We start from the raw sequence: 18279 nt of genomic DNA on the forward strand, positions 1-18279 counted from the left end.
CATCTCTGATAATAAATAATTAATAATAAAAACAGTTCTAAAAATACATATTGATACTTAAAGGGGCTGTTAGCGACTTGCTCAAAGTTACATTTTTCAAAAACATAACAGGAACACCACCAGATCACTGAGATTACTATTTGTGGTTTAACAGAACAGAATACCGCTTGTCCCTTACGGGGTCGCTATATTTGTCGTGAAATTGTAGCTTTGATCGGTTTTTATCTTTCCCACAGGCCTGCCACCCACAGTAAAGATCTTCACGTACCAAAGGATTAAAAACTGGATGCAATGGCAACGGTCAAAGGAGATGATATTCATTGAATTAAAGAAAGAAATCATCAAAACTTGACGAAGTGTTTAGTCGACTTAATGAAGCCGTTTTAGTGTATCACGGCGAGTCTGCACCATACAGAAGCAGAGTGATTCTAATGTCAGCCTAGAAATGTTAAAATAATATTGAAACAGCAGACATTTAAACATGTAAATAGGGAGAAGTATAATTAATATTATATGGCATTATTCATTCATCCATTTTCTATACTGCACTACACTACAGTAGCAAATCATGGAATAAGTGTTTCCGTCTTTTTTCACAAATAAATATGAGACGGTCAAATAATATATATTACTATATCCATCCATTTTCTACCGCTTATTCCCTTTTGGGGTCGCGGGGGGCGCTGGCGCCTATCTCAGCTACAATCGGGCGGAAGGCGGGGTACACCCTGGACAAGTCGCCACCTCATCGCAGGGCCAACACAGATAGACAGACAACATTCACACTCACATTCACACACTAGGGCCAATTTAGTGTTGCCAATCAACCTATTCCCAGGTGCATGTCTTTGGAAGTGGGAGGAAGCCGGAGTACCCGGAGGGAACCCACGCATTCACGGGGAGAACATGCAAACTCCACACAGAAAGATCCCGAGCCTGGATTTGAACCCAGGACTGCAGGACCTTCGTATTGTGAGGCAGACGCACTAACCCATCTGCCACCGTGAAGCCCTATATTACTATATAGAAATTCAAATAAATATTGAAAAACACATATATTATGTCACCTGGAGCCGCTGCCGCCAACAGACAGAGGTTTAAGATTTTTCTGGTAAGGCTGGTCCAGACTGGACTCCTTCCAAGGAGAGTTCTGAATGGGAGAGCGTTCATATTCCAAAATGGATGACTCCAGGTTCTTAGAAGGTGGGTCTGTAATGGACACTGGAGTGGAGATGGGCCCGAGGGAGTCCATGTCTACAAAAGCACAAAATCAAATAAGTCTGTGTAATGGCCTCTTTATTTAGTTTTACAAAACGGTCTATTTACCGTTAAACTTTTTGTGCATACTGCCTCATGTCCCATTATTATTGTATCCACCATCAATTAAATTACGTGGACCCTGACTTAAACAAGTTGAAAAACTTATTCGGGTGTTACCATTTAGTGGTCAATTGTACAGAATATGTACTGAACTGTGCAATATACTAATAAAAGTTTCAAGCAATCAATCAATCTGTAAGGGCATTTGAACACAATAATGTGCATGTAAGACAAAAAAAAAGTCTCCTCTCACCATCATCCAGGGCCACCACGTCAGAGAGGGAGCTGTCATCGGACATATTCAAATCTGTTGCATACAAAAACGCAAATAAATGACCCTGTGCAGTACATACGTTTGGTCTGAGGGGGGCAGCAGTGTTACTTACCATTCCTTTTACATGTTGAGTTGCTGACGCATGGAGAGCTGCACTCACTCTTGATCCTGTGCTGGAACACAGCCTCCTGCAGATCCTTCACTTTTTTTTCCTCCCTCTTGCACTGCTGCACCCGACTTTTTTTCTGGGGCTTGCTGAGGTTGCCCTCCAGGGAGAGCCTGCGGGCCGCCTCGTAAATCTGCCGCTGAAGAGCAAGCTCGGTTTCCAGCTCTTGTAGTTCGGAATCCTTCAACGGAGACGCCGTAAGTCTTAGCGGGTGATACATTTTTTTCGTATTTGCCTGCCTAAATTGTGTTCTGTACCTCGTTCTCCAAATAGATCAGACCTTCGTCCAGCTTGAACGAAGCTCCGATCCTCCTCCGGACCTGAGGTGGCTTCTCATCAGGCATGAGAGGATAGTCTGAGGGCAGTTGACCAGTCAGCTCCTGTGGAAGAAACACTGCTTAGCACATTTCAAAATGGAACATACATGCTTGTAACCATTGACGGGTTACTCACAGCTTCTCTGATGCACAGCTTTCTCAGCTCCAGCAGGCAGAGCTCCAGACGCTCCTCCAGAGACTGGTGCTTCAGTTTGAGGGCTCTGGTGTGCGTGGTCAGGTCCTTGACAGGCGATGTGGGGCTGTCTGAACCTGTTGGATGGATGAACATCTTACTATCTAGGACAGTAAATGTACAGTGGGACCTCGAAAGGCAAAATCAGACATTTAAGTGTAAAACAAGGTTAAGATGAATAGATTCCATACTTAGTCTTAACTGATATGGATGATATTTTAATTGATTAATCCAATGTTAAGAAATTGTTTATTGTGTTGAAGCAACTGAGTGCACAACTTGGCTGCAACCAGCAGATGCACTGTTGATTCACTGTCGACGAGTTTGTGGTCCAGAGCAGTCGAATCTCAGCTGGTGTAGGTTAAGAACCAAAAGTGGGTAGCTGATCTATTTTGTGTAAAATATGCTGGTCCGAAATAATGTTAAGGTTTTTGTAGGATTTTTTTGCGCACTGAGAGAGATTGGTCCTTGCGCTTCAGACGGGGAACAGAGATTCCTCTGTCCTACACTGCAAAAACTGAAATCTAAGTATGATTAAATATCTCAAATAAGGGTGATATTAGCTTATTTTATGTCTGATAAGGTAATTCTTCTCACTAAGCAGAGTGTTTTACTTGTTTTAAGAGTTTTGGTCCTAAATGATCTCAGTAAGAGATTACAGCTTGTTGCTGAGATGATATGACCTATATTGAGTAAAACATGCTTGAAACTAGAATATCCACTGTTGCAAAGCTGTGTCATCAACACTCACAATTATGAAACTACTTATATAAAGTAATAATTTCTTACTTCAAGCATGAAAAAAAATCATGATGCCGAGCGCATATCATTATGTCAAGATAATGGCATTAGCATTTTCTTAATTTAAGAATATTTTGAGCAAATATATCGACATATTGAGCAAAAATGTCTAATCTTTTTTCTACCAAGAAAAGTACACATGTTATTAGTGAGAATATACTTATTCTAAAGTATTTTTGGGTTCATTGAGGTTAGCTAATTTTACTTGTTTTTGACAGTCCTGACAAGCCAAATTTTCTTGTTCTATTGGCAGATCATTTTGCTTAGTTCAAGTAAAATACCCTTAATTTTTGTCTTTTTTTCTTGTTTTTGAACACTGACTTTTTGCAGTGTATGTGTGTCAATATATCTGCATAGTCTTTCATAAATAGAAAATATTGTGCATATTGTCTATTCAGCAACGTCCTTTTATAGTGTTACAGCTGCATGCTGGGTAAGTTAGGGCAGTGGTTCTCAAATGGAGGTGCGCGTACCCCTGGGGGTACTTGAGATTAAAAAAAAAAAATCATATTCTAAAAATAGCAACAATTTAAAAATCCTTTATAAATATATTTATTGAATAATACTTCAACAAAATATGACTGTAAGTTCATAAACTGTGAAAAACAAATACAACAATGCAATACTCAAGTGTTGACAGCTACATTTTTTGTGGACCACTACAAATGAGCAATATTTTGCACTGTTATACAATTTAACAGATCAGAAACTAATGACATAGTGCTGTATTTTACTTCCTTATCTCTTTTTTAAACCAAAAATGCTTTGCTCTGATTAGGGGGTACTTGAAATTAAAAAAATGTTCACAGGGGGTACATCACTGAAAGAAGGTTGAGAACCACTGAGTTAGGGGGCTGATTAAAACAAAATCAATTGCTGCATTTTGGTGTCTGCTGGATTTTTTTTTTTTTTAATAGCGTTCACTTTTTCATTTGGAATATATACTATTCATATATCTCTATATTAAAAAAAAACTTGTTGAAGTACACATGTTTTTGTGTTTTGAGCACAGTAAAGTGCAGCCTGTCTCCAATGAGCGCATCTGCAGCACACACAAAAAAAGTGGGTTTCATTGTGGATGCACTGGAGTGCTTCTAAAATGCCCATAAAAAGTGAAACATGTCTTCTGCAGGTACAAGCATGATAATATGAATGCGCAGTGAATGATGGTGATGGTGAAAGCTGTGTAGTAAACACAAAAACTTCATTTAAAATAAGGCAGGCTGTTCCAGTTATCAAGAGAACATGCCATTATAGTCGATTCCTTCGCAACACGCTCACTAATAGTCCACGCTATTTTATGGATTGCACACACTGTTTAGCGCGTGGGAGGGATGAATTGAAAAACGGTTGTTGTTCAGAACCGGCTTCACGGTGAAAGAAGGGTTAGTGCGTCTGCCTCACAATACGAAGGTCCTGCAGTCTTGGGTTCAATCCCAGGCTCGGGATCTTTCTGTGTGGAGTTTGCATGTTCTCCCCGTGAATGCGTGGGTTCCCTCCGGGTACTCCGGCTTCCTCCCACTTCCAAAGACATGCACCTGGGGATAGGTTGATTGGCTACACTAAATTGGCCCTAGTGTGTGAATGTGAGTGTGAATGTTGTCTGTCTATCTGTGTTGGCCCTGCGATGAGGTGGCGACTTGTCTAGGGTGTACCTAACCTTCCGCTCGATTGTAGCTGAGATAGGCGCCAGCGCCCCCCGCAACCCCACAAGGGAATAAGTGGTAGGAAATGGATGGATGGGATGGATGTTCAGAACCGGTTCCCAGTGTACAAATTCCTTGGAATCGCTTGCCAGTTATTCAAACGTTTCTCTTACCGATTGTTCCGTGTGGGTATGACATCATGCGTAGTGATTTCAAATCACAAAATGGCGAATTTCGGGCGCAACAAACGCTCTTCAGTTGACTACATTTACTTGTAATAACTGTAAGGCTGCCAGTTCATCAAGAAGAGGACATACAAGCAATATGCTGAAACATTTAAACACACAGCATGCAATAATTATAAATGAAAGTCGCGTTTTGAACCGCTCCGATCTCATCCCAGCAGTAGTAATGCTGACACGTCATCTGAACACAACAGGTACTAACTAACGCCTCCCATCATGTTAGCGTTAATTTTTGTTAAATTGAAATGAATGCCTTCTCATTTAGATAAGCATGACGAGAGACGGATTCTGACTGGCTCCTTGGCAAGCAGCCCCGGTTCACGTCTCCGCTTGACGAATGTCACACAGCAGCGACTAAGTTTTAAAGTTTGCGTTTTCAGTCGGCAAATGTTCAATTGTAGTCAGGGAAAAGTTGCATGTTTTCCTGCAAACACATTTTCTCTCAGTCATTATATCATACAGGTGAAACTCATAAAATTAGAATATGGTGTACAAGTCCATTCAAGTCAGCAATTAACTGCAAATGTGATACTAGATAGATAGATAGTACTTTATTGATTCCTTCAGGAGAGTTCCCTGAGGAAAATTAAAATATGTACGAACTAACCTGTGATATTAACTTATTACATGCAAAGTGAGATATGGCAAGCATTTTTTGTTATAATTTTGATCATCACAGCTTACCGTTCATGAAACCTTACATTTTTGGAGATTTTCAATTCAAAGTTCTTATACACTGTAAGCCATGATCATCAAAAATCAGAACCAATTAAAAATTTACATATCTCACGTTGAGTGTAATAAGTTATCACATGTTACTAAATGTTACATTCTTGTGTAAGTTGCACATAATTAAATTCTACAAATGAATATCAATTTATTATTTTTATTTCCAAAAAAATGTATTACTTTTCTTCTATACTACGTATGTGTCTCTTGAGGCCTCACTGTAAGTTTTGTAAGGTCATGTTACCTCTAAACTAAACAAAACTGATGCTAATCTACCCTTTTTTCTCTAAATAAGAATCGATGAGAGAACCGTTACGGAACCGAATCGTTAAGCGGAATCGGAACTGGAAAAATTATAAATTCCCATCCCAAGCGTGTTGGTTTTGGATCTTAGTAAATCAGACCCTTAATATTTTTGAAAAAAATAAGCCAAAAAAGATTGCAACTTTTGCCGCAACTTTCTGAAAAAGCAGTCGCAAATTCAGGCATTGTAGGCCATGGCAATCACAAAAAGAAATAGCAAAATCCTGGAGAGCCTTGCATGGAAAAAGGAGTCGAGAAACCCTTCTGATGAGAAACAAGTGTGCGTATTGTTGTGATTAGCAGGAGTGTTCTTACCAGAGTGCAGGATAATCCCGCTGTCAGTGTCACTGATCTCTTCTTTGCTCTCGATGGCTGTCATCTTGTCTTGTATGGAAATATCTGCTGGAATGAGATAATTGGAAGATTAATAAGTGCTGCTGCTGCTGCTGTGTTGTTTTTCTCCCACACCATGTGGCTTCGTTCATGCCGCCCTGCTGCTCTCCTTAACAAAAGTGAGTGGAGAGTGTCTTTTCACACACTTATTACCCCCCGCCCCAAGCCGCCTCCTTCTTCTTTCTCCCATCACAAAAGAGGCAGACCCCCACGGGTGACTCGGCACATGTGCGGGGGTTACTCCGAATGGCGATGCCATGGCGACGGAGCCCGGCCCGGGACAAGGGAGCGTGTCGCCATGCGCGGTGTCACAGGGGTGTTTAAAGACCCCGAAAAAGAAAGCAGATGGCGGCAAGAATGACCCCGCCCTCCCCCCCTACCCCTCATAGACTGCACCTGTTCTCCCAGTGCGCCCCTCCCTCAGCCTCCTTTTCAACCGGTGTCCACACAACCCTCTGGGGCTTTGAAGTGGAAGAATGTCTCAATGCGGGGCTTGTCCACACAGCATCACATCACAAGGTCCCTGCTGACTCCTGCGACACCTTGCACTTACTTGCAGGCAAGCACAATTTGTGTTTAGGTGCCCGCTCGTCCTTTCTTTTGTGGCTTTACTACAAACAACCGATAAACAAAACAACAAATTGAGGGCCCTCTGACAACATAAAGGCAGCTTTTATTCCCCGCTCTTTTTTAGGTCAATCCATTCATTCTGCTTTTCACATGCTTGCAAAGCCTGCAGATCACAAGGCATGGCATTAAAAGAACCAACATAATTAGAGGATGTCTCTTGTGATAACAAAACAGGAAGTAAACATTTGGGACATGAAAACAGGAATAGGCTTCCTCTCCAGTGGGCGTGCAGATGAGTATCAGGCCTTTTCCCCCCCTGGGGATCAGGAAGGATAAAATAGGATATTAATGTGAATCCTATACAACCTGACCCATTCAGCACAGCAACTCATGTGGACACAGTAGCAGCCGGTGCCACAATGAGGCAAAGGCAGCCCGAGTCAGTAAAAAAACACTGCAACAAAAGGCCAGGCATCCACCGAGAGGCTTCCATATCCTGCTGAGGGCGTCGTATCTGCTGACAACTCAGCTTGTTTGAGGCAGCGGGCAGACGTAACTATCGGAAATCCAGAAAACTAATGTGGGACTTACCCACTTGCAAAACATGTTGGGTGTTGGGTTGATGCAGCAACTACAGCGTCGCCAAAATGTTTGCTGCTAGTTGGAAAGAATCCTTCTTTCTTTCCTTGATAGAAACCCTAAATATTTGGAACTCTTTTCATTGCCGCTTCTGCCGCCTCTCTGTCCTTTCCACGCAAGTCGCAAAAAGCTGATTCCGCCAAGTAATCCCTAATCGTGACTACGAAAACCTCTTTGTGCATATGCAAACAGTGTGATGCCAGAGCATATTTAACTGCAAACAAAAAAAGGAAGTACCATATTTTTCGGACTATAAGTCGCCGTTTTTTTCATAGTTTGGCAGGGGGTGCGACATATACTCCGGAGCGATTTATGTGTGAAATTATTAACACATTACCGTAAAATATCAAATAATAATACTTATCTCATTCGCGGAAGAGACGAAGAAAATGTCAGCAATCGTCACATACACATCAACCAGTAAGAATGCGGCGAGGGAAGGTCATGGCAGAAGTGCATTGTGGGTCATGGAATGCTAACTGTTATATGCTATATGCTACTGCCGTAGCCATTAAAATGGACTATTTCATTGTTGGCGGTAACTTAAAAAAACTGAGAAGGGCTGAACAAAAATTGAACCGAAAAGGAAATCATGTACTGCAGATTACAAGTTGGACGTAGTGAAGTATGCAGCAGAAAACGACAAGAGGAAGCGGCGCATACCTTTGGAGTTGGCAGAGTTGTTTAGAAGCGACATCGAGGAAGAAGATTTCATCGGATTTATTGATTAGGAGTAGGGTTGTCCGATATTTGGATCGGATCGGCTGCCGATATTTGCCAAAAAATGGCATAGGAAAATGCAGATCCAGATCCAGTTTTTAAAAAAACTCCGGTCCGTGTTTTACAACGCACCGATTTAAATAATACATTCCACTCTTCTGCTGCTCCCTATACTCCGTTCCGCATTTTTCAGCACACCATCAAAACATCCACAAGTCTGTGTTCTAACCGTTCAGACGGCCGTGTGAATTAAAAGTTACAGTAAAAATGTCAGCTGTGTGGGATTACTTTACCCTACAAAACGAAAAAGATGAAGAGGTGGAGTGCAAAACATGCCACAATCAAGTCAAGCGTGGTGGTAAAGTTGTAAGACATTTTAATGACTCTTGCGAGTGAGAGGCTTTTTAGCACTCATCCTTGATGAACACAGGAGCAGGCTGACACCTGAGCATCTTGAAGTGCTCGTCTTTGTTGGAAAGAATCTCCCCATTTGCCCCCCCTGACTGGGGCAAACAATTGAAGGGAGTGTGTAGATATATATATATATCTATATATATATATTTTTTTTTTAAGTTTACATTTGTTCAAGAGTAAGTATTGATGCTAAGTTATAGACATTTTATCCCACTCAGGTTGTTTGTGGGTTTTGCTTTTTTAAATAATGATTACAGCATTATTTGCACTTTATATTGTTCACTTTTTTACTGTTTAATGATGCCATTTCTGTTTGTCATGTATAATTTTTGATATTTTGTGTTTATACTTGAATACCAACTATTGTGTATTATTCAAACTCACCGAATTCAGCTGGCTAGTTGTTATCAAGAGTACTAAAATCATTTCCAGCATGAATCTGACAACTAAGTAGGCTAAATAACTTTAAACTTTAATACATGCTCGGATAGGCCAGTATCGGTATCGGATCGGAAGTGCAAAAACCTGGATCGGGACATCCCTAATTAGGAGTGACATATTTTTTGTTTATAGTTATTTGAATGACTCTTACCATAATATGTTACGTTAACTTACCAGGCACCTTTTCCGTTGGTTATTTATGCGTCATATAACGTACACTTATTCAGCCTGTTGTTCAGGATTCTTTATTTATTTTAAATTGCCTTTCAAATGTCTATTCTTGGTGTTGGATTTTATCAAATAAATTTCCCCCAAAAATGCGACTTACATTATAGTGTGACGTATATATGTTTTTTTCCTTCTTTATTATGCTTTTTCGGCCGGTGCGACGTATATTCCGGAGCGACTTATAGTCCGAAAAATACGGTAAAAATAAAAAAAGTAAAGTTCCCCCTCATCCTTTCTTTTACATTAAATTAGTTCATGAAAATATGTTACAGTCGTCCCTCGACTGTTGCTGCTGATGTGTTCCGGACATTACCGCGATAAATGAAGTCCTGTAAAGTAGGATTTATCAATTACAAATCAAATATTTGCCTAGCTAGAGCATAAAAATGGTTTACTACCTGTTTTTAAAACAATTGTTTAAAATGTCTGACATAAAGTTAACAGAAATACAATACAATACAGACATAGGCGCCGATCCCGTGGGTGCTTCAGGGCCCAAGCACCCATGTGGAAATGATGGCAACTATCAATCTTTAAAATAATTTTTGATAAATCAATCTTTTTGTTGTTAGTTTTGAGGCGAGTTCAATCCGTTTTACAAAATAATAATGCCACAAGTCATATGGGATATTAACTTCGCTGAACGTTTTCTTTTTTGTTAATACACACACCAAGTGCCCACTGGCAGAAATGTAGGTCGGCGCCTATGAATACACATCAATTCCCCAACCCAATAAATAAATAAATATCAGCAAATAAGTACAGGCAAATATGGATATAAAGCCACAGACAACTGCATCTCCAAATGTCCCCAACATGGTGCAGCAAAACACAAAAGCAAACAAAAGGCTCATCAATCATCCACAATTCAACCACGTCACAATCGGGGCCACACTGGAAATCAGTCTTCTTCACATATTTTAAGAAAGCAACGCAAACGTCTTGACATTTTACAGAACAACCATTCAATATCAGCCTAATTTTCTCCAATATAAGGAAATAAATAATATACCTGCTCTGCAGCCTTCCAGTTAAGCACAATAAGTCTTCTAGCTCAGTGGTCTCCAACCACCGGGCCGTGGCCCGGTACCGGGCCGCAGAAGAATTTTTAATTAATTTTTATTAAAAAAAACAAAAACTTTTTTTAAATTTTTTTTTTATTAAATCAACATAAAAAACACAATATACACTTACAATTAGTGAACCAACCACAAAAACCTCCCTTTTTCATGACAAAAACGTCATGACAAAGAAAAAAAAAAAAAAAGGACACCCATCACCCCGCACCCGGGCCCCGGGACAAATTATTAAGCGTTGACCGGTCCGCGGATACAAAAAGGTTGGGGACCACTGTTCTAGCTAACAAGGTAGTGAATGCCATCAGACTATTTGGGGATTTTCTGAGAGAAAATGACAGAGGCGTTACCTCGAATAGTCCTGTTTACTACCGGTAAATGTTTTTAACATAATGAGAGCCCTTACCTTTACACTGCTTTAATCCAATATAGTTAATGCTGCCTAAGGCTCAGCCAATCAGTGGCCACGATACTGAACAGCGCACTCTATTTGGTTTTGTCTACCCTAGTGGCCAATACTACTGTAGTATTGATAGTTTTAGTTTATTTAGCCACTTTTATGCTTAAAAAGCTGACCAAAAAAATTGTAGAATACAATGTTGGGAAGCTGCAATTTTGGAGCGCGATGTGGTGAGGGACAACTGCACGTTATAAGCCTTCTGCTATGAATCCGCAACAAAATCATATTGAATTTAAGTGAACAAAACCAAACTTTGTGAATGTTAGCGATGGCCGTAAAAAACTAGGGGTGCAATGAACAATTCGACCAGAAAAAAGCTTTGATTTATAAACCGTTGCTTCAATTTATTGGTTAATTAGTGTTACTGATAAAAAAAAAAAATCAAAACCAGACCAGGGCCCGGAACTTTAAATACACAAACATAGTTTCTGAAAAGAAGGAAGGTTATGGCAAGCAGAAATTTTTATTTATTTATACTATTTCCCTTAAATATGCATTGAAGCTATATGGTAGAATACAAAAACAACAAAAATGGATTAATTTTCCTTTTAACTGAAGTCCTTTTCTTTATTTTTCTTCTGGTCACTCTGAGGAAGTTTTGCACTGGAAAAATAAAGTTGGATTCATTGATTTGATAAAAAAAGGGTATGGTTTCATAATGAATCCCATAGCTAAGTGGTTCTCAAACTTTTTTCACCAAGTACCTCCTCAAAATGCACTTGGCTCTCCACATACCACCATAAAGACCAACATTCAAATACAGTTACGTAGTAGGCCTAAGTAGTCATTAAAAACAAGACAAAAAATCCATACTAAATGCACAAAAAAAAAAAAAATTACAAAAAATTAAAGCATGCTCTGCATAGCTCCAATTCTTGTGTGTTGACTGTGTTGACTAGCTGGAACACTGGGAAGGGGTGGACGTAAGCGGAGAATGTGGACAACATTTGGTTAGCACGCGCGTTGAGTGATAAAAATGACGGTAGTCGAATTGTAACGACTTTCATTGAAGGATGATAGACCTTTGAAAACGGCTCGAGTCTCGTCGTTACAATATTCCATTACCGGTAACTGATTCTTTGGCGTACCACTAGATGAAGCCTCTGCACGGTTTGAGAATGCCATAGATTAGTGGTCCTCAAACTTTGTTCACCAAGTACCACCTCAGAAAATACTTGGCCACCATCATGACTAACATTAAACTGCCGTACAATAGTAGCCCTAGGTATTCGTTAAAAACAAGGCAGGGTTTTTATTTAACAGCTTCACGGTGGCAGAGGGGTTAGTGCGTCTGCCTCACAATACGAAGGTCCTGCAGTCCTGGGTTCAAATCCAGGCTCGGGATCTTTCTGTGTGGAGTTTGCATGTTCTCCCCGTGAATGCGTGGGTTCCCTCTGGGTACTCCGGCTTCCTCCCACTTCCAAAGACATGCACCTGGGGATAGGTTGATTGGCGACACTAAATTGGCCCTAGTGTGTGAATGTGAGTGTGAATGTTGTCTGTCTATCTGTGTTGGCCCTGCGATGAGGTGGCGACTTGTCCAGGGTGTACCCCGCCTTCCGCCCGATTGTAGCTGAGACAGGCGCCAGCGCCCCCCGCGACTCCGAAAGGGAATAAGCGGTAGAAAATGGATGGATGGATGGAAGTGTATTTATTGTATTGGCCACTGTAACATTACACACAGTTTGAACAGTGTTTGAATCTAGTAAAACTGGACACTGAACAGAAAAAATTACATTACAAAGTTTAATTGAGTCAATTTTTGGCTTACTCAATGGAGCCCGCGTACCCCTACCAGAGTTTGAGAATCACTGCCATAGATTGATTGTTGTTAGTAATAAAAAGCACATGAGACAAATAAGAGAAATTAGAGGATAGTTTTTCTTGGCTGTATTAACCTACCTTTATGATTGATGCCCTACTTTTTTCCCCGTGCTGAGAAATTATGATGAGCGTCCCACCCATCCTTGCTGCCCAACCGACCGTGACACTGTAACATGCACGGAAGTCAGTGTTTATGGCGAGAGATTATGCTCGGGGAGTCTCTGTCTCCCAGATTCCCCTATCCCATGAGCCTTGGGAGCTGCGATCCCCTTGGAATGCCGCCACAGCCGGGCTTGTTATACCACTGCGGTCGGCCCTGGAATTACCAAGGGGGACCGGCCTCACCTCACCAAGGAAAGAGCGAGGGAGGCCTGGAATCTTGGCTGAAAGCTATAATTAAAATTGCCCACGGAATGCTGATGCGGTGGAAGAAACCAAATGACTTTTCAGCATGCGTTATTCCAGAATTAAGCAGAGCTGCACTATGGGAAGAAAAAAAAAGTATCAATTTGGGGAAGTTTTTTGTTTCCACGTCCTGGCAGTGGATGGAAGCCACACACATGAAACAAAACCAAACGCAACGACGCTTATGCCGCTTCTTTCTTTTTGACATTCGGCCTAGTCATGCAAGGGAGCTCGTTTTGCAGCAGAGACAATGCAAGAGGTAACAACAATAAGCCGAGAGCAGCAAGCCATATGCTGAACAGACATAGCAGCTCTGTCCGGCCCAGCGTAAACACAAACCACAAGGAGAAGAAGAGATGCTCCATTGTTCTCAGATAGAGGACAGCCTGCGGATGATGACACCTCATCACTTGGAGTCATCATTTCTCAGCCCTTGGAATGATCGGGGAGTCATCCCTGCAGGATGTAGTTGCACTTTCTTTGTTACCCTAAAAAAGTGCTGAACGCATGTGGATCAGATTGAATTGGCGTGTCCCTCACCACCATAGTGCAGACACACATACACACGCACACGCACACACACGTGTTGTCTTTAGCGCCACTATATCACCCCAAGTGTGTCAACATGTGAAGTGGGAAGTTTATTGCACTGCAAACATCTCACGTCCTGTTGTTATCCCACTGTATAATACATGTCTCATATTGACACACAAAAAATACTTTTTATATTCTTTATTGACTAATGGGCACACCATACATAATATTCTCTGCTGTTTGGATGTAATTGTTTTTTAATATAGCAAACAATGCAATGCATTTGTGTTAGACAATCTTTTTTTGTGAAACCACACACACACACACACACACATATGTATGTATATATGTATATATACATATATAAACACATATATGTATGTATAAATATATGTACAGTATGTATATATACATATATATATATGTATACATATATATACATATATACATATATGTATACATATATATACACATATATGTATACATATATATATATATATTCATATACATATATATACACATATATTCATATACATATACATATATATACACATATATTCATATACATATATATACACATATATTCATATACATATACATATATATATATAAATATATATATATATATATATATGTATATATGTATAGGCCTGTTTTCGTCAGGGGATTTTATAAAAATAAAATGGACAACATTTTGAAAAATAAAATGGGAAACCATATATATATATATATATATATATATATATATATATATATATATTTATATATATATATATATATATGTAAATGTGTGTGTGTGTGTGTATGTATATATACATATACCGTACTTCCTTGAATTGCCGCAGGGCATATAGTATGCGCCTGCCTTGAATTACTGTCAGATCAAACTCGCTTCGCAAAATAATTAAAGCATGCTAAGTATTACCGCCGGGCCAAACTCATGACGTCACAAGTGACACTTCCCCTGTCATCATTTTCAAAATGGAGGAGGCTGATTTCAATACCGATAATTTGAAATTGCATAAAGAGAAGAAGATTAGGAGCTATTCAGTAGGATTTAAGGTCCAAGCTTACATCACACTCAAAAATTTTCACTGCATGCCTTTGGTAAGTGCCGGAGTGAGAAGAGGTTTTAAGATAATTAGCGCATGCTTACTTTTACCGCATGTCTTTGGTAAGCGCAGGAGTAAGAAGAGGTTTTAAATTAATTAGCGCCCCGGCGGCAATTCAAGGAAATACGGTATTCTAAAATGTATATATGTATAAATTCTGATTATATAATCGTTCTTAAGTAGATTAAGCAAAACAAAGTACAAATATAAACTTAAGGGTTTCAACCCCCCTCCCAACTTTTAACAAAATGTCTTATTATTTATTATATTTCAACATGTTTTTCTTTACATTTCTTTCTTGTATTTTTATAAGAACAAAGTGATTGCAACGCGGCAACTTAGATTTAGATACGTAAACTAATGAACAAAAATAAATATTCATTAGTGTCTCTAATTATCAATAATCAAGCATTTCAAGTATTTACCTGTAAGCATGATTTTTTCATCCCATTCAAACCACATGAAATATACTTTCCTTAGTGTTAAAAAAACAAGCAGTTTTGTGTTAGAAAACCGTCTCTAAAAATGAGTGAACTCAAATATTGTACATGCATGAAGTTTCTATACTCACACAACACTACTTACAAGGATGCTGGTGTTCAGCCAACACATTTATCAAGTTTCAACAAGTAAATGTAAACTTAATTTACTCACAGTTTGTGTGTGATCTTCTTCTTTTACAAGCTCATGGCTGGCACATCAGCAGCCTATGTGAGTGTGACTTTCTCTTGTCAAATGTGAGAGTTGGAGCGGTTTAGGACATCTGTTCTAGTCGACTCCAACTCACTCCCTCAAGGGGATACATTATCCCTATTCTTATCAAATTATTTTTTTTACCTGAACCTCCCATAAGGTTTGGATTGAACTGTTTTTAAGAATTTATTCTAAAACCAAAACACATTATTACCCGTAGTATATCGCTTTAAATGGTGGCGGTAATGGATTTAGTAGAAGTAATCTCCCCCTGGCTGTGTTCAAATGGTTTGCTCGTCCGCTGCTAACAACAGACACTCTTCATCCATAGAACGTGACTCAGCAACGCGCTAATTGTTGTTAAAGCCGTGCTTTGCTAGCTAGCTTGGAGAAGACATGCAGCAACAGAGGATGAAAACAACTAGTTTGTACACAAATAGTGAAAAGAATAGGATGTATCATTGTCTTTTATTCATGTGGTCAGCATAAGAGAGTTCTAAGATAAAAGTTAAAGTACCAATGATAGTCACACACACACTAGGTGTGGTGAGATAATACTCTGCATTTGACCCATCACCCTCAGTAGAGCAGTGAGCAGCAGCAGTGGCTGCGCCTGGGTATTATTTTGGTGATTTAGCCTCCAATTCCAACCCTTGATGCTGAGTGCCAAGCAGCATGGGTCCCATTTTTATAATCCTTGGTATGACTCGGCCGGGGTTTGAACTTACGACCTACCGATCTCAGGGCGGTTTTTCCAACCATGGAAAGGAAGAAAGTGTGTCTAAAGGACAGTGCTGAGAAGAAGTGGAAGATATTCATTAAATTAAAGGAAAAAAATCATTAAAAACATGACCGAGTGTGTCGCCGACTTGACAAAGCCGTTTGAGCGTATCACTGTTCGTCTGCACAGCACTGAAGCAGAATACATCTAATGCCAGTCAAGGGGCGGTAAAATAGTGTCTGAACGGCGGGCATTTATCCATGAAAATATGGAGAAGCTGCTGATAATGTGTTTGACAGAGAAGCAGCTGGAAGGAGGTCGCATAAAGGTAAATGCTGCACATTAAAGTTAAAAGTCAAAGTGCCAATGATTGTCACACACACTAGATCTCTGGGGGGACACTAACCACAAGGCCCCTGAGCAGGTTGTTATTAGGTTATTATTATTACAACACTTCATAAAACTACTGTATTTGCTACTAGTACATCCTATTGTATTGTTTATAGTCATTATATTGTTTTCTAAAAGTTAGTTTTTCTTATTAAAAGGCTTGTTGAAATTTGCTAATTAAATTGATTTGAATTAATTTCAATGGGGGACGTTGATTTGAGATGCAAGTGTTTTGAGTTAAGCGCTCTGTCAGAGAACCAGTTAAGCTCCTGTAGTGGGCTTTGTGGTCCAGGCAAAAAATCACTGACTCCTGCGTTAACAAGTGTTTGGTACTGAAAAAAACTATGAACAAATTTAATTAATTATTGGAAAATACATTCTTTAATATACTTTTTCAAGTGTTAGAAAAAATTAAATTGTTTTGGTAAACCATAATAAATCACATTTTCTAGTTTCTATAATCATTTTAAAAGGGGTCATAATATCTAAATAACATGTAGTGGTGGTTCTTTGTGTTATGATTCCCTGCCCGGATGATAGTCTGTTTATGTTGTCTATTCACCTGTGTTTTCAGCACCTCTTGATTTTGTTTGTTTTAGTTGCCATGACGGCAGATTGCAGTCACCTGCCTCTGGTTAGTGTTTGGGACGCTCACCTGTTGTCCGGGCACTAATCAGAGGGCTATTTAGTCTATGCCCTGGCCTTGCTCAGTCTGGCTTCCTAATTTGCTTTATGCAACAGACTACGATATTTTTGATTCCTGCTAGCTTCCACGCTAGGCTCTTTTGCTGGCTACCTCTGACGCTAGCCCCCTTCGGTTTTTGCCTTCCGTGCTATGAGCACGTTTTTGTTTGTTCCCGTATGAATTGTTTCTTAAATAAATAATTTCCTACCCGCACGCTGTGTCCGAAGCCCGTCTGCATTCCTGGGAGAACAAACAACCCCGCATCACGATCCCACCCGGTCGTCACACTTTGGTCAATATTTTGAATAAATTTTATTTAACAGACAATCTTCGAGCCGCTTTCTGATTGTGTCTTCAGGATGCGCCATTTTGTGTGCGGTTTTATTTACTTGCCTCCACTTTGACTGTGTCTTCTTCCTGCCAGCCATGTTGTAGTTTTAGCAGTTCATATGGAGTCTACGTACAGATAGAAGTTATAACTATACACTACTATGTATTAGAAATTGGCAACAGCGGACAATGCATGTGAATGTATGAGCCAGTCTGCCCCACATCAAGCGGATAGAGAAAAAGAAGAAATGTATTGATTACAAGGTCGTACTACAATGGTGGACTCACGCAAAGCTCTCTGGATAAAAAAATTACCATTCATCTGAAACTAAGAAAATGTGTATATCGTGCAGACGTGCAAAGGTTTTGCTTATACCAGCAATTAAATTTACAAGAAGAAACTCATCTATGACGTATAGGCTCATAACATGCAACTCAAGATATTTCAAGACTTCTTTTGATGATTACGGCTTACAACTTATCCATCCATCCATCCATTTTCTACCGCTTATTTCCTTTGGGGTCGCGGGGGGCGCTGGTGCCTATCTCAGCTACAATCGGGGGGAAGGCGGTGTACACCCTGGACAAGTCGCCATCTCATTGCAGGGCGCTTACAACGTATGAAAACCTCAAATTAAAAACTTCAAAAA

At 39.8% G+C, this 18279-nt stretch overlaps 2 protein-coding genes across 6 annotated transcripts in view; one reads left to right on the top strand and one right to left on the bottom strand.

Annotated features, from left to right (window-relative positions):
• si:ch211-163l21.11 (inositol 1,4,5-triphosphate receptor associated 2) overlaps window positions 1–827 on the top strand; it is a 21839-nt gene extending 21012 nt beyond the window's left edge. The window contains exon 14 of the mRNA XM_061903514.1: window positions 237–827. The gene's annotated coding sequence lies outside the window, so the exon portion shown is untranslated. The remainder of the gene's footprint in view (window positions 1–236) is intronic.
• The window catches only part of inavaa (innate immunity activator a), a 19867-nt gene extending 4259 nt beyond the window's left edge, over window positions 1–15608 (bottom strand). For 2 of the 5 annotated variants that reach the window (XM_061903511.1, XM_061903507.1), the window contains exons 1-7: window positions 15465–15608; window positions 6310–6396; window positions 2214–2347; window positions 2018–2140; window positions 1707–1941; window positions 1574–1627; window positions 1068–1254 (exon numbers count right to left, since the gene is read on the bottom strand). In XM_061903511.1, coding sequence (XP_061759495.1) covers window positions 1068–1254; window positions 1574–1627; window positions 1707–1941; window positions 2018–2140; window positions 2214–2347; window positions 6310–6373 — 797 coding nt within the window. In that variant the 5' untranslated portion in view covers window positions 6374–6396; window positions 15465–15608. Of the gene's footprint in view, window positions 1–1067; window positions 1255–1573; window positions 1628–1706; window positions 1942–2017; window positions 2141–2213; window positions 2348–6309; window positions 6397–6462; window positions 6693–15464 lie in introns of those variants that run through there. The other 3 variants (XM_061903508.1, XM_061903510.1, XM_061903509.1) reach the window with 3 other exon arrangements.
• Between the last annotated feature and the right edge of the window lie 2671 nt (window positions 15609–18279).

The sequence above is a fragment of the Nerophis ophidion genome, linkage group LG06, assembly GCF_033978795.1.
Source record: "Nerophis ophidion isolate RoL-2023_Sa linkage group LG06, RoL_Noph_v1.0, whole genome shotgun sequence".
NCBI lineage: Eukaryota > Metazoa > Chordata > Actinopteri > Syngnathiformes > Syngnathidae > Nerophis > Nerophis ophidion.